Below are 15,915 nucleotides of genomic sequence, written 5' to 3'. Positions count from 1 at the left end.
GCCATTTTGAATCGGGAGTTGGCCATTTTAAGTGGCTACAACATCACCTAATACAGGTGCAGCAGTGGTTTACCACATTCACCCCCTATTAAAAATTGAGTCCGGCGGGGGTGGTGGATAACTATATACAACAATGAGTTAATATTTACACGATTTGAGCAAACAAATGTCCTTTGATGTCCGGTGGACTGGTCAGTGGTTCAGCTGGTCCGGGACCTTGATGTTCCTCTGGGAGCGACGCAGTGGTGTCGGCAATGTTGGTGCTGATCTGGTCGATGGTGACTCCGGGAGTGTGCCGAAATCCTCTTCATCGTCGGGCGTGGGCAGGGGCGGGACGGATGGTCCTGGGGGGGGATGGGGGGGCGCTGTTGGGAGCGACGGGAGGGGGAGGTGGCACCGGGGGCGGAGGGGGTGTGGGGGTGGAACCTGCTGGTGCCAGGTCTCTGAGGGGAGACAGTATCTTGGCGGCCATCGGAGAACGCCACGTAGATGTACTGGGGGTTTGCGTGGAGCAAGTGCACCTTGTGGAGTCGGACGTGCTTACAGAGAAGCACGGTTCCCGGAGCTGCAAGCCAAGTCTGGAGTGACACCCCGGATGTGGACTTCCTGGGGAAGGCAAAAAGACGTTCATGGGGTGTATCGTTCGTGGCAGTGCAGAGTAATGAGCGAATGGAGTGGAGTGCATCAGGGAGGACTTCCTACCAGCGGGAGGCCGGGAGGTTTCTGGACCGTAGGGCCAGCTGGCCGGCCCTCCATACTATCCTATTCTCCCTTTCTACCTCTCCGTTTCCCCGGGAGTTATAGCTTGTCGTTCTGCTGGAGGCGATACCCCTGCTGAGCAGGAACTGACGCAGCTCATCACTTATGAATGAGGATCCTCTGTCACTGTGGATGTAGGCGGGGAAACCGAACAGAGTGGAGATTGTGTTGAGGGCTTTAATGACGGTGGCAGACGTCATGTCGGGGCATGGGATGGCAAAGGGGAATTTGGAGTATTCGTCGATCACACTGAGAAGATATGTGTGACGGGCGGTGGAGGGGAGGGGGCCTTTGAAGTCCACGCTGAGGCGTTCAAAGGGGCGGGAGGCCTTCACCAGGTGCGCACGGTCCGGCCGGTAGGCCAGGAATTTCTTGGAATTCACTTCAGCAGAGTGCTGGTCTATGAGCATGTCCTGAATTGCTCCCTGAATAGCACCCTCAATGGGAATGCGAACAGCACGCAATTCAGTCCCGGCGTCAACACTTAGTTTCCAGAAAGGAGAATTTCGCCCAACGTTTGCAGCAGACAATTTATATTTAGATTAAAAACTACAATTGAACCGTTTTATAAACCATCCTTCATCTTTCAGTGCAACAAGGCAGTTCAGATGTTGAAAAATATTTGACCATTTCTAACATTGATAGAGGCATAAAACCTTGGGGGGGAGTTGTCCTCTTCCGCCTGCTGAAATCACGAATCCCGATTGGGCGGAGAATCCCACGCCCAAAACCAGAATTGGTGCCGGGTGAGTGACTCGTTCCAACGCTCTGGTCCCTCTGCGCAGGACATAGCGTGCTTCCCGCCCCATGCCAGCGGAACATGCAAAGAGCTCATATGCATTCATCTGAATGCAATTAGTGGGCTGGAAGCCCGAATCCCCTACTCTCCATGTTCTGAACCCCCAGCGGGAACCTCACCGGATGGGCTTTGGTGAAAGCCATGACAACCCCTGTTCAGGCATGATAGACCCCAAGGGAGGGGGGACCCCAAGGGATGGGGGTCAAGGAGGTATTTCTATTGCCCATGTGCCCCCTGATGCTGAAAGGCTATGAGGAAGGGACCCCCAGGGGTCCTAGAGATTGGTTAGGTTCAGGCTGGGGGCAAGGGGTTACCTTTCAGGACCCTCCCCTGGGATGGGGGTCCCATGGTTGGACTGTCCCTTCTAGCCCTGGGCAATTTGATGATCACCGTTGGCATGGTCAAAATCATCATCCTTGTCTGTAAACTGTTTAAATATTGATTTAGCCTTCTCACTGTGAACTGCTTTGCCAGACAGCTGATGAGAAGATTGGACAGTTCATGGAGATTCAAGCCAGAAAGCCTCAATGATGTTCCCTTTCCTCACATCTGCTCCCTTAGCCCCATGCTTGTAACATTGCAGCTTTTTGAAGTGTCTGAACATTCCTAGAAAGCACACAGTACTTGAAAAGCTCTGCAATCCCCTGAGACCCTTTGGAATGCTTTGCTTTCATTCAATTACACAATGCAGTACCTTGAACTAGCTTTAGATTGGCAGCTTAATGATTTAACACAGAGTGCAGGAGGTTGTTTATTTATCTTTCCCTTCACACTTGAATGCATCTGAACTGTCCACCATTAATCCTAACTGCAGTGCTTATGTTGTGACAGATCCTATTGTGTAGGGACAATTGGTTACCCCATGAATCTTGGGGAATATAAGCTTCATTGATAAGGGGGCGGGCAATCATTAACCTTTTCTGTTGCATAAATAGAGCTGGCCAGTTAGGCACCGGCTAAAGAGAAGACCTGTAGCAAAGTACAGGTGCTGTGTAAATATTAGTGTCAATAGAGAAGTTTTGTTTGACTCACTAATTTGTGTTGGACTCTTTGTCTCCCTCACAAACATTTATAAACATCCTTGTTCTGATTGACAGCTGCTGGCAGCTTCAAAAATGCTCAGTGCTTTCACTTCCTTTGTTCTAACCGCACCTCGGCAACGCTCCTACCGCCTGCGGGAGACACTTCAGTTTTTCCTGCTGGTGGGAGCACTTAGTCTCGGAGATTCGTGCCCGTAGTTGTGGCTCTGTCTCCATCCTGATACTCACTCTGAGATATCAGAGAGTGATTGAGCATGGCGTGAAAATCATATGTGGTCGTGAGAGAACTAGGGAAAGAAAGAAGGAGATTGACTGGCAGTGTATATTTTAAATGTTGTAATGGTAGATTTTAATTAATCAACCTTTTGTTTGCCTTTAGAATTCTTGATGAGCCACTGTTTCGCCTCCATACATGGCATGGAGAAGAATGGATGCACTTAGCAGTGGTGGCCTGTGGGGACCGGCTTGAAGAGACAATGACCATGTTAAAATCAGTTCTTCTTTTCAGCTTAAGTAAGATAAAAATCCACATTTTTGCTGAAGATTTTCTCCAGCCGCAATTTAAAAAAAGTGTAAGTGTCTCCAACAGAAAGAAGTGGGAGCTATTAGAAAATGTTGTTTTTGTCTGTGCAATGACAGTTAAATAGTGCAAATAATAATCTCGGAGAAGTATGTTGTCATTGGTTATGCAGCTTACTTTAATCAGGTTGCTTTGTACCTTCAATGTCTGACTTTAGGCTCTCTGACTCGACGTTTCTGCTGCGTCTCCGAATTTGACTCCAGTTATTTTGATAATCTAATTACTTATATATTGGTGCTTCCCACGTAACGGCAGCTGCTTCTTGCTTAAAAGTACAGTTTAAAGTTTTGGCTTGGTTACTGTTGTTGTTGTAGTTAATTGCACAGTAGAATATATTTCTGAAATGAATCCCTGCGCTCTTGATAATTTTAAAAAGGTTGTGGCTCAGTGACCCTGGTAACTAATTGATGTTTGAATGATGCAGTTCCAGATACTTCAGCACACTGAAGCCGGCCAGCTTGAATTAATGTACATTTATTACTTAGACAGGAAACTACAGGTGGCTAGCAAAATTCTCCCTCTATTCAAAATCAGTATCTACACTGAGTTGTTGTGCCATGCTCGGCAGGAGAATTCCCCATTTACCCCCAGATCTGTCCTGAATTAGCTGAAGAAAGAAAATATTGCGTTTATTTATCACCTTTCACTTTCTCAGAATGTTGCGGAGCTCTTTACAGCACTTTTGAATTCTCGTTACTGTTGTAATGTGGCAGTAATTTGCATACAACAGGTCCCCCCACCAACAGCAATTTGATTTGAGCAGATAATAATGATCTGCTTTTAATGATTGAGGAAACATGGCCCTGGGCAGGAGGGGAAAAAACCCTCAATTTCTTTCAAAAAGTGCCATAGAATCTTCGTGTCCATCCGAGAGGCCAAATGGGGCCTGGTTTAAACATGTCACCCAAACGATTGGACGTGCGATGGTGAACTGCTCCCTCAGTACTGGGGTGTGTAATAATCCTCACGGGAACCACGGGGACGACCCAATTGATCTCCCCATGGGACTCATGCAATACGAGCACCCTGCTAATGGCCTGAGGCCTATCAGCTGAAGCTCATAGAATCGACCCTTAAAAACCGGCCCGGTTTGGGACCAGCATGATCGGCAGTCCTGGTTGGGAACTGTGTGCTGTATGCCACGTTGCGGCCTTTTCTTTTGGCTGAAAATGAACTGTTGTTTTGATTCACCTTCTCGGGTGAGTTTTTATAGGGTGCCAGCTTAGATTTTCTGCTCAGATTTCTGGAGTGGGATTTGAACCCACAGCCTTTTGAGTGAATCAATCATTTCTGTATTTATACAAGTAACTATGCATCTGTGTTTATCTGAAGATGCTGCCCCATTTGTGCAGAAATAATGGTGAGCTCGTTAATCTTATAATTAGTTTTGAAATAAATCCTGGGCCATTGTAATGTGTAATTAACTGCAAAGAACTAATCACCAAACCAGAATGTTCAGCCGTAGTTGTTTGTAAAATATGTTGCATAAGGTCTTTACTGAGCCAAACAACTTGGGCGGGATTCTCCGTTGCCTGACACCGATATCGTAATCGGCGATCGGGCGGAGAATTGATTCCGACGCCCAAATCAGGGCCGGAGCCGGTTTGACGCCGGTCAGTCATGCTCCACCCCCTCGGAAATGGCATCATTGCATCACGCGCCATTGCAACAGCATTGGCGCGCCATCGGTCGCCCTCCCGCGATGTTCCGCCTCTGAACGTCCGAGATCCGGATGGCACGGGACATGTGTGGTCTCAGTGGGATGGGATCCCGGTGTGGCAGCTCCGGGCGTGTATCGCGCAGGGATCCTTCCCACTGGCTGGGGGGGGCTTCCGCGAGGGATTGGGGGACTGGTGGGGGGTGGGCAAGGGGTGTCCTGTGGGGCCGCGGATGACAGGTCGGGTACGTGCTTGGCTGGCGACATGTTGTAGGGCGCGACAGCTGCAGGTCGTTAACCATGCGCATGCGCTGCCAGGGACCTGGTCATTCTCCGGCTGTTTTTGGCGCGGGAGCCAGGAGTTTCACCCGGCGCTGCTGCTAGCCCCTCACCAGTCCCGGAATCGATGAGGGTTTCACGCAGAATATTTGGTCGTAGAAGACCACACATGCTCCGTTGGCGTCAACACTTGATCACTGAAACGGAGAAACCAGCCCCTTGTCTTTCTCTGTAAATTCCCACAAATTCTCACAAACTACTTCTGGATTCTTCCAGCGACACACTGCTCTATTGTTGAAAAGTGAGTTAGCTTTGTGTAGTATACTTTGAACTCCAGGGAATTGGAGTTTCATTCACAGAATAGTCACTTAATAACTGTAATATGTCGCACGGGACTTATGGGTTGGGATTTACTATCTTACCCGTAATGCTCGTGGAGTACTAGCTCCCTTGCTAAGGGGCGGGGGAACTCCATTTGACATGGTATAGAAGTCGGTCAGTAAGGCACCGACTAGAAAGAGGCCTGGTTGGAATCCACCAGGAGTGTATATACCGTAATTGTAAATAATTCAAAGTCCTTTATTTTACTTGGTGTGGTCTCCCCATGTCTTTATTAAACTGTCGGCGTTGCGACCTGCTCGGCCACGTCCTCGATTTTCTCGACCCAAGTTGGAACCATTATTTCTCCATGCCTTTGTTTGGGTGGTTAGATGATTTGATGTGGGTGTTCAAGACTGGAACCAGTACGCAGAAAGGATGGGTTACTTCTTCCAGGCCAACAATTTCATGGAGAACAAGAGCCTGACGGTTATACTGTTGACGGCCTGCGGGGGCGTATGTTCGGAGTGATCAGGTGTCTTATGTACCCGGCGGCGCCAGATACAGCCTTATTCAACCAACGTGTGGCACAACACTTTAACCCAACCCCGTCAGTGATCATTCAAAGGTATTGTTTTAATATGGCGGAGAGGTCCCCCAGTGAGTCTGTCACTGAGTTCATATCATGGTTGCGGGAGATAGCTGAGTTGTGTGAGAATGGGACTGCTTTCTCGGATATGCTCCGATCGTTTGGTCTGCGGGATAAATAATACGGAAACACAAAAAAATATTTTGGGTGAAACCTCCCTCACTTTCCGTCAGATCTCTTTGTCCCAAGAGAGCACAGAATGCGGTTTCCAAGAAATACAAGGAATGAAGGTGAATGTTGTATGGCGTCGTTCCTCGCGGTATCCCCACAGTGACCTCCACAGTGGCTCCGGTCTCTGGGTGATGGACTGGCGGCCGAGGTGTGGCACGTCTCCAGACATCTGTGCAAAGTTAAAGTTGCACCATATCCAGTCGTTGCAAGCGAGTTGCCCGGCTTGACGTTGACCTCTCCGATGCTTCACACCCGATGACGCGGTGTTCGTTAACTTCATCGGCTGTGCTCACTGGCTCTCTGGGGTTGTCATCCATCAAACGGGACCGGTCACTTAACAAGATTGGGCCCGGGGCAACTGGTGAAATGGCATTTGGATCATATTTGCTCGCAAGAGGTTGGTCCCTCATGGGTTTCCTCGGAAGAAACCTGTCCTGGATCCTACAACTCCATTGCCAAACCAGCCTGCTGGGACACCTCCAGTCTATGTCGATGCCAACCTGCCCAACAACATATCTTCAAATTGAGAAATGGAGACACAGATACCTGAGGTCTCTGCCAATTCAACAGTTCAGCCACCTCCTGTCGATCGTCCACCAGTGTTCCTGCCACAAACGACGATCCTCTGCGAAGTATACGCTGGTTAATCTGGTGCATCAGGTGCACGACGATTTACTGGAACCAGAGGGAGTCCAACATCCTTCACCTGCACCTCCTTCTCCTCCTCGTCAGCCATCAAGCGGGTCTTTGGACTTTGGGGGAGAGGAATGTAATATCTCACACGGGAGGCAAAGGGTGGGAATCATTGTGTTCCCTATGATTCTTGAGGAGTACGAGCTCCCTCGCTGAGGGGTGGGGGTACCCCAATAAGCATTGTATAAATGGTCAGTCAGTAAGACACTGACCAGGAAAATACCCGATGGGGATCTGCCGGGAAGTGTATATACTGTAATTGTGAATAAATCAAAGTTCTTGGTGCGGCACGGTGGCACAGTAATTAGCATTGCTGCCTCACGAGGACCCGGGTTCGATCCCGGCCCTGGGTCACTGTCTTTGTGGAGTTTGCACATTCTCCCCGTGTCTGCTTGAGTCTCACCCCCACAATCCAAAGATGTGCAGGATAGGTGGATTGGCTACACTAAATTGCCCCTTAATTGGAAAAATTAAATCAAACTTCTTTATTTGACTCAGTGTGGATTTCCCGTGTCCTTATTAAATAACTTGTATTTGAGTAGCACTTTTAATGGAGTGCAACATCGCAACCCTTCACAGGATCATTGTAAAGCAAAATTTGACACTGGACCACATAAAGAGATACGAGGTTAGCTGGCCAAAACCTTGGCTTTACGGAGCCTCTTAAGGGAAGAAAGAGGTGGAGAGTTTTAGGGAGGTAATTTCAGAGTTAATGGTGCAGACATTAAAATTGGGGATGCTCAAATGACTTCGGAGGGTTCTGGGGCAGCAGAGGCAGGGGGTGGGTCAAATTGCATGGACAGCTGCGGCCCCAACCCTTTCTTTTAAAATGTATTTTATGACCAACACGTATGAAAACAGGTTACAACACAAACACCCTGGGAAACATACTTCCCAGCAATCAAATATACAGTCTGTACAAATTTTTTCCTTTTTCACCACCCCCGCCTGCGACGAACAGCTCCTCAAACGCGGTCACAAACATCCCCCACCATTTCTCAAACCCCTTTGAAGAGCCCCTTAACTCATATTTTGTCTTCTCCAACCGCAGGATGTCGTGCAGGTCACACAATCAAGCCGCTGCCCCCGGTGGCGATGCCGATAAAATTTGCCGCCGTGCAATCAGAGAGGCAAAGGCTACAACATCAGCCTTCCTCCTCTCCATGAGCTCCGGCTTCTCTGAAACCCCAAATATCGCCACCAAACGGTTCAGGTCCACGTCCTCCTCCACTAACCTGGCTAAGACTGTTTTTCACAACCCCAAAACATGGTTGCGTGACTCGCTGGCCCCGTCACACTTCTTCCACTCATCTGCTACCCCTTGAAAGAACCCACTCATTCTCGCCCGAGTCATATGTACCCTGTGCACTATCTTAAACTGTCTCAGGCTCATCCTTCCAAAGGAGGAGGTCCCGTTTACCCTTCGCAGTGCCTCACTCCATACCCCCAATTGATCGCCCCTCCCAACTCCACTTCCCATTTCTCTTTGATCTTTACCACCCGCTCGCCTCCCTTCTCCCCCAGCCACTTGTATATATCCTCAATTCTTCCCTCCCCTTCCACATCCGGAAGCAGCAGTCGCTCCAGCAGGTCGTATCCTAATAACCTAGGGAACCCCTTTCAGAACTTTTGCGCAAAGTCCCCAACCTGCAGATACCTGCACTCACTACCCCTCGGCAGCTCTACCCTCTCACTTTGCCCTTCCAGACTGGCGAACCATTCCTCCAAATACAGATCCCTCACATTGGCCAGTCCCACTTCGCTCCACCGCCTGTACACACTATCCAACCCCCCCCGGCTCAAACCCATGATTCTCGCACAGCGGCGTTAACACCGACATCCCCTCCACCCTAAAATGCCTCCTCAACTGATTCCATATCTTCACCGTGGACTGCACCACTGGGCTCCCTGAATACCTACTCGGAGCCATTGGCAATGCTGCCATCACCATAACCCTCAAACTAAACCCCTTAAAAGATTCCTCCGTCCAAAGCCATTCTACCCCTTCCTCCTTCTCACCATCGCCGCACCTTATTCCCATTCGCCGCCCAATAATAATGAAGAGGATCGGCAACGCCAACCCACCCTACTGCTTCTGTAGCAGGGTCCTCCCACTCTTCCCGCCCATACAAAGTCCGAAATGATCTTGTCCAATTTCCAAAAAAGGGCCTTTGATATAAAGATCGGGAGAGCCTGAAAGATAAACAAGAACCTCAGCAGAATATTCATTTTCACCACTTGGACCCTTCCCGCCAACGTCATGTTCAATGTATCCCACCTCACAAGATCCTTCCTGGTTTCCTCCACCAGCTTCATTAAGTTCCACTTATGGAGCCCCACCATTCCCTCGCTACCTGAATCCCCAAATACCTAAACCTATCCCTCTCTCCCGTAAATGGCGCTCCCCCTAAATTTGCCCGTCGTCCCAGCTCATTCACCGGGAAAACCTCGCTTTTCCCTGCATTCAGTTTATACCTCGGGATCCTTCCAAACCTCCCCAGCATGCCCATAATCCATCCCATACCCTCCAGCGGATCCGAAACATACAGCAACAGGTCATCTGCATAGAGCGACACCCGATGCTCCCTCTGTCCCCTCTTAATCCCCCGTCACTCCGCCGACTCCCTGAGAGCCATCGCCAACGGCTCTATGGCCAACGCAAACAGTAACAATGACAGCGGGCACCCCTGCCTTGTACCCCTGTGTAAGTCAAAGCTTTGCAAGCTCATATTACTCGTCCTCACACTCGCCTTTGGTGCCACCTAAGTTTCACAGTAGCTTCATTGCAGTGTTAATGTAAGCCTACTTGTGACAATAAAGGATTGGGCCTGTTTAGCTCAGTGGTTTGTAAGGCCAGCAGCACGGGTTCAATTCCCGTATCGGCTTACCCGAACAGGCGCTGGAGTGTGGTGACTAAGGGATTTTCACAGTAACTGACATTAAAACATTATTATATTACATACAGCAACCGCACCCATGCCCAAATCCAAACCTTCCCAAAACCTTGAACAAGTATTGCCAATCCACCCGATCAAATGCCTTCTCCGCGTCCATGGACACCACCACCTCCGGTACCAGAGCCCCCGACTGATTCATCACTACATTCAACAGCCGTCTTATATAACTTGCCGATGAACCGTCAATTACCACGAGACGAGAATGGTGAAACAGTCAAGACTTTATTGCACTCCTGCAGCTGGAACCAGATTGGAAGCAGCGCAGGAGAGCAGACACTTTTATACGCCACCTGCTGGGAGGAGCCAGATCGAGTGTACCCCCTTCCAATAGTCGCTGGCGAACGTACGTCGACTTCATGCCCGTGACATAAGCATCTCTGATCAATAGTTCGGTGTGTTGGACTGCCGAAACTGCCTGGCAGTCACAGTTCCTACTGAGAATCTGTCAGGCCCGCAAGAAATCGTCCAGAGTCTCTCCAGGGAGTTGCTGCCTCGTGGCCAGGAGGTACCTGGCGTACACTTGATTCACCGACTTAACGTAATGTCCCTTTAGTAGCGTCATGGCTTCTGTGTAGGTGGGCGCATCCCAGATGAGGGGAAAAATTTCAGGGCTCACTCGTGAGTAGAGGACTTGGAGCTTCAGTGGGTTCGAGAGTTCTTCAGTGTTTGCTCTGAGGTAGCCTTCGAAGCAGGCTAGCCAGTGCTTGAAGGTGGACGTGGCGTTGGCTGCGTGAGGGCTCAGCTGCAGGCGATCAGGCTTGATTAAGATATTCATCTTTTAAAATCTTGTGCAATAAATTGATGTACCGTCAATTACCACGAGACGGGAATGGTGAAACAATCGACGCTTTATTGCACAAGATGTTGTGCCTCCTGCAGCTGGAACCCGAATGGAAGCAGCGCAGGAGAGCACACACTTTTATACGCCGCCTGCTGGGAGGAGCCAGCAGGCGGGGATTTACTGTGGTACCTGTAATACAGGGGCAGTACCGTGATACATGCAATGTTACTCGTGGTGTTTACCACACTTGCAAGCTGCCTGCCCTTCACAAAGCCTGTTTGATCTTCTGCAACCACCCCCGTGACACAATACTCCATCTTCCCCGCCATCAACTTAGGCAATACTTTCACATCTGTGTTCAATAGTGAAAGGGGCCTATACAACCCACATTCCACTGGGTCCTTCCCCTTTTTCGGGATTACCGTAATTACTGCCTGCATCATCGTCTCTGCCAGCTCCCCCTTCTCCAATGCTTCATTAAACGCCCTCAACAAATGTGGTGCCAGGTTCATCGCAAATTCCTGATAAAATTCCACTGGGTACCCATCTGGCCCTGGGGCCTTCCCCGACTTCATACCCCTGATAATATCCAGCACCTCCCTTAGACCCAGGGGCTCCTCCCAACGCCCACCTCTTTGCTTCCTCCAGCTCGTCCAGAAACCGCCCATGCCTCCCTCCTCTCCCCCTAGGTCCGCCTCGTACAATCCCTGGTAGTACTCCCTAAGCGCCTTGTTTATCTTTCCCGGCTCCGACACAATCTCCCCAGCCCCAGTCTATATCGGCAATATTTCCCTGGACGCAGCCTGCCTCCGCAGCTGGTGCGCCAGCATACTGATCCCCTGCTCCCCATACTCCTATTGCACCCCTCTTGTTCTACGCAGTTGATCTACTGCCCTCCCCGTTGTCAATCTATCACACTGCCCCTGCACCTTTTTCCTCCTCGCCAATCCCTCCACGGTGGGCACCCTCGAATACTCTCTGTCCACCTCCACGGTCTTGCTTACTAGACGGTCATGTTCCTCCCCCCTTTCCCTATCTGCACGAGCCTTAAACAAAATAACATCCCCCCCCCCCCCCGGACCACTGCCTTCAGTGTTTCCCAAAAAATGACCGCCGACACCTCCCATTCTGATTCAACTCCACATACTCCTTAATCGCCGCCCGCACCTCTTCGCAAAAACTTTCATCCGCCAACACCCCCGAATCAAACCTCAACCTTGGCTTCTGCTCTGGTCCTGCTCAAAACCGAGTCTCCAGCCAGTGGGGCGCATGGTCCGAGAAAACTATCCCCGCATAATCTGCCCCCTCCACCCCAAACAAAATCCCCTGACTCACTACAAAGTAATCAATCCTCGAATACACCTTATAGATGTGTGAAAAGAAAGAATAGTCCCTTCCCTCTGGGTTCTGAAAACGCCATGGATCCACCATACCCATCCACTCCATAAACCCCCCAGCTCCCTCTCCATTCGTACCCTACCCATCGACCTGTGGCTCAACCTATCCACCCTTGGCTCTAAGACACAGTTAAAATCTCCTCCCATGATCAACTCATGCCTGGCCAAATCCGGGATCGCTGCCAGCATCCCCCTCATAAAACCCTCATCATCCAGATTTGGGGCATACACATTAACCAACATCACCGGCTCCCCTTCCAATACCCCATTCACAATCACCTATCTCCCACCCGGATCCCTCACCTCCTTTGCACTCAAATCCCACTTTTTGCTCATTAAAATCATCACTCCACTCAATTCCGAATCGAACCCTGAGTGGAAAACCTGCCCGACCCACCCCTTCCTTAACCTAACCTGGTCCTTCACACGGAGGTGTGTCTCCTGCAGAAAGACTACCCCCGCTTTCAAGCTCCTTAGGTGCACGAACACCCGTGACCTTTTAACCGACCCATTCAGTCCCCGGACCTTCCACGTTACCAGCCTTACCAGAGGCTTACGCCTCCAATCCCTTCTATCGTCCGCCATTTAACTCCCGCCCCATTAATTCCACCCTCTACCGAGCCCATCCCAGGTGGCCCCCTTCTCCGCCCCTGATCATGTCATCTCGCACCCCCGCCACGTCGTAACAACAACCCGCCCCCCTCACGTCCGTTCACTAGCATCAGATGCTAGCATGACAGCCCCTGCACAACGGCACCTCCCAATGACCTCCTCTCCCCCCCCCACTCCTCCGGGCAAGGAAGAACGTTCCCTGCTTACCTTCCCCTTCCCAACCCTTACCCTCCCCCACCCAAACAAAGACTTCTCCTGAATCCAGGGCCCCTCCCCCGAAAGCAAACAAACAAATGCTAAACACAAACAGTCCCATAAACATCCATCTCCACATAAACTTTTCATCCCTACCACCCCTCACAATATCGACAGTAAACAGCAAACCCAAAAAAGTGTCCCCTCCAAATCGGAGGGGATGAAAATCCCCCAATCCCTACCCCCACTTCAAACACGTTCCCAACCATTACGAAGTGCCAACACCGGGTTCCCAAGCATTGTCCGCTCAGTTCTCCCCCAATTTATGCTCCTTAATGAAGTCTTCGGCTGCTTCTGGGGTCTCGAAATAATACACCCGCCCTCCAAACTTCACCCATAAGTTCCCTGGGTAGAGCACTCCAAACCTGTGATACACCATCAATAACACACAACGAGTGATGAACGTAACTGAGACTTTAAGACACTAAATAGCAAACCTCCTGCCTCTGGACCCGAACTGGGTCGGAGGCGGAGACTTGCCACCTTTATACATAAGCCCGAGTGGAGGAGCCACAGGCGGAGCCAGCCTGTACAAGCCCAGGCAAGCACAATACAATACAATGGCATACAATGCAATACCGTGGTTTACCACATTCACCCCCTATTTAAAAAAAAGTCCGGTGGGGGTGAAGTGGTCTTAAAGGTCAAGTCTGTCGGGGGCCTTGACCTTCCCCCGTGATTGCCTCAGTCCCGGCTGTGGTGTGGACGCTGGCGTCGAGACCTGCCAGTCCGGGAGCGTGTTGGCTTCTTCTTCTTCACCCAGATGTTGAGTCGGCAAAGGGGGGTGCAGTTTATCGGTGGAGGTGGTGGTGCTTGTCGCCGGTGGGCCGGAGGGTGTTAGTTCGTGAGGGAGGTGGGCAGGGGTGGGGGAAGACTGTGTAGGGTCGGGGGTGGTGGTGATGGTCGCTGGGGAACCTGCCAGTGCCAAATCCCGAAGGGAGACCGTTTCCTGCCGCCCGACCTGGTGTGCCACGTAGGCATATTGTGGATTTGCATGGAGGAGCAGGACCTTCTCGTCGAGGGGGTCGGTTTTATGGCTCCTCACATGCTTCCATAGAAGGACGGGCCCCGGGACTGTCAGTCAGGACAGAAGCGAGACCCCGGAGGTGGATTTCCTGGGGAAGGCGAACATACGTTCATGAGGAGTCTCCTTGGTGGCTGTACATAGGAGCGACCAGTTGGAGTGAAGCGCATCGGAGAGGACCTCCTGCCAGCGGGAGACATCTAGACTGTAGGGCGAGAAGGACGGCCTTCCAGACCGTCGCGTTCTCCCTCTCCACCTGTCCTTTCCCCCGGGGGTAATAGCGGGTCGTCCTGCTGGAGGCGATGCCCTTGCTGAGCAGGAACTGACGCAATTCGTCGCTCATGAAGGAAGAGCCCCGATCACTGTGGATGTAGGCGGGAAACCCGAACAGGGTGAAAAGACTGCAGGGCCATGATGACGGAGGCAGAGGTCATGTCAGAGCAGGGGATGGCGAAGGGGAATCTTGAGTACTCGTCAACAACGTTGAGGAAGTACACGTTACGGTCAGTGGAGAGAAGGGGCCCTTTGAAGTCGATGCTGAGGTGCTCAAAGGGGCGGGAGGCCTTTACCAGGTGTGCTCTGTCTGGCCGATAGAAGTGCGGTTTGCACTCCACGCAGACATGGCAGTCCCTGGTCACTGATCTGACCTCCTCGGTGGAGTAAGGCAGGTTGCGGGCCTTGATGAAGTGAAAAAATGGGTGACCCTCGGGTACAGAGGTCGTTGTGGAGGGTCTGAAGTTGGTCTACCTGTGCGCTGGCACATGTACCGTGGGAGAGGACATCTTCGGGCTCATTGAGCTTCCCGGGTCAATACAAGATATCATAGCTGTAGATGGAAAGCTCAATCCTCCACCTCAGAATCTTGTCATTCTTAATCTTGCCCCACTGTGTGTTATTGAACATGAAGGCAACCGACCGTTGGTCAGTGTGGTATTATCAGGTATTGCAGTACCCGAGAGGCTGAAGACCATTGGTTAAACCTAGGAGTTTACCATTGGCTGTTTTGTATGTAGCTCCGCCCTGACAGGCGTGGTATAAGAACCGGTGCCGTCCCAGCAGCCCTCATTCTGTACCGAAGCTGCTGGGGAACAGTTCTAGTCTATTAAAGCCTTCAGTTATGTTACTCCCTCGTCTTTAATTGTAATTGATCGTGCATTAATCAGTGAGGAGAGTGAATCGCCTGCCGGCCAAGTAATGCCTCCAATGTCTCACAGCTTCTACAATGGCTTGGGCTTCCTTTTCGACGGAGGAGTGTCAAATTTCGGAAGCATGGAGGGTACGGGAGAAGAAAGCCACAGGCCCACCCGCCTGGATGAGTGTAGCAGCCAGAGCAAAGTCCGACGCATCGCTCTCCACTTGGAATGGGATGGACTCGTCCACAGCTGCATCGCGGCTTCGACAATATCTGCCTTGATGTGATTGAAGGCCAGTCGGACCTCAGCCGTCAGGGGACAAACGGTAGATTTGATCAGTGCATGGGCCTTGTCCGCATAGTTGGGGACCCACTGAGCGTAGTACGAGAAGAACCCCAGGCATCTTTTCAGGGCCTTGGGGCAGTGGGGGAGGGGGAGTTCCAGGAGGGGGCGCATGCGGTCGCGGTCGGGCCCTAGGACTCCGTGTTCCACTATGTGACCGTGGATGGCTAGGCAGGTTGTGCGGAAGACGCATTTCTCTCTATTATAGGTTAGGTTCAGGAGTTTAGCGGTGTGGAGGAAGCGCCGGAGGTTCTCGTCATGGTCCTGCTGGTCGTGGCCGCAGATGGTGACATTGCCCAAGTACGTACTGGTCAACCATTCAGTCCATTACTCTTTGGAAGACTGAGACCCCGTTGGTGACGCCGAAGGGGACCCTGAGGAAGTGGTTGGGGCGGCCATCTGCCTCAAAGGCGGATAGGGAGCTGGTGGTACGCGGACTTCAAGTCGACTGTGGAGAAGACTCGATACT

At 51.1% G+C, this 15,915-nt stretch overlaps 1 protein-coding gene across 2 annotated transcripts in view; it reads left to right on the top strand.

The window, feature by feature from the left end:
- gxylt2 (glucoside xylosyltransferase 2) overlaps window positions 1–15,915 on the top strand; it is an 86,158-nt gene that overhangs the window by 17,863 nt on the left and 52,380 nt on the right. For both annotated transcript variants that reach the window (XM_072472233.1, XM_072472232.1), the window contains exon 2: window positions 2,978–3,170. In XM_072472233.1, the coding sequence (XP_072328334.1) occupies window positions 2,978–3,170 (193 nt within the window). The remainder of the gene's footprint in view (window positions 1–2,977; window positions 3,171–15,915) is intronic.

The sequence above is a fragment of the Scyliorhinus torazame genome, chromosome 13 (genome assembly GCF_047496885.1).
Source record: "Scyliorhinus torazame isolate Kashiwa2021f chromosome 13, sScyTor2.1, whole genome shotgun sequence".
In the NCBI taxonomy this organism is placed as follows: domain Eukaryota; kingdom Metazoa; phylum Chordata; class Chondrichthyes; order Carcharhiniformes; family Scyliorhinidae; genus Scyliorhinus; species Scyliorhinus torazame.
Note: the sequence above shows the minus strand (reverse complement) of the source record. Positions and strands in the feature narration are given on the sequence as shown.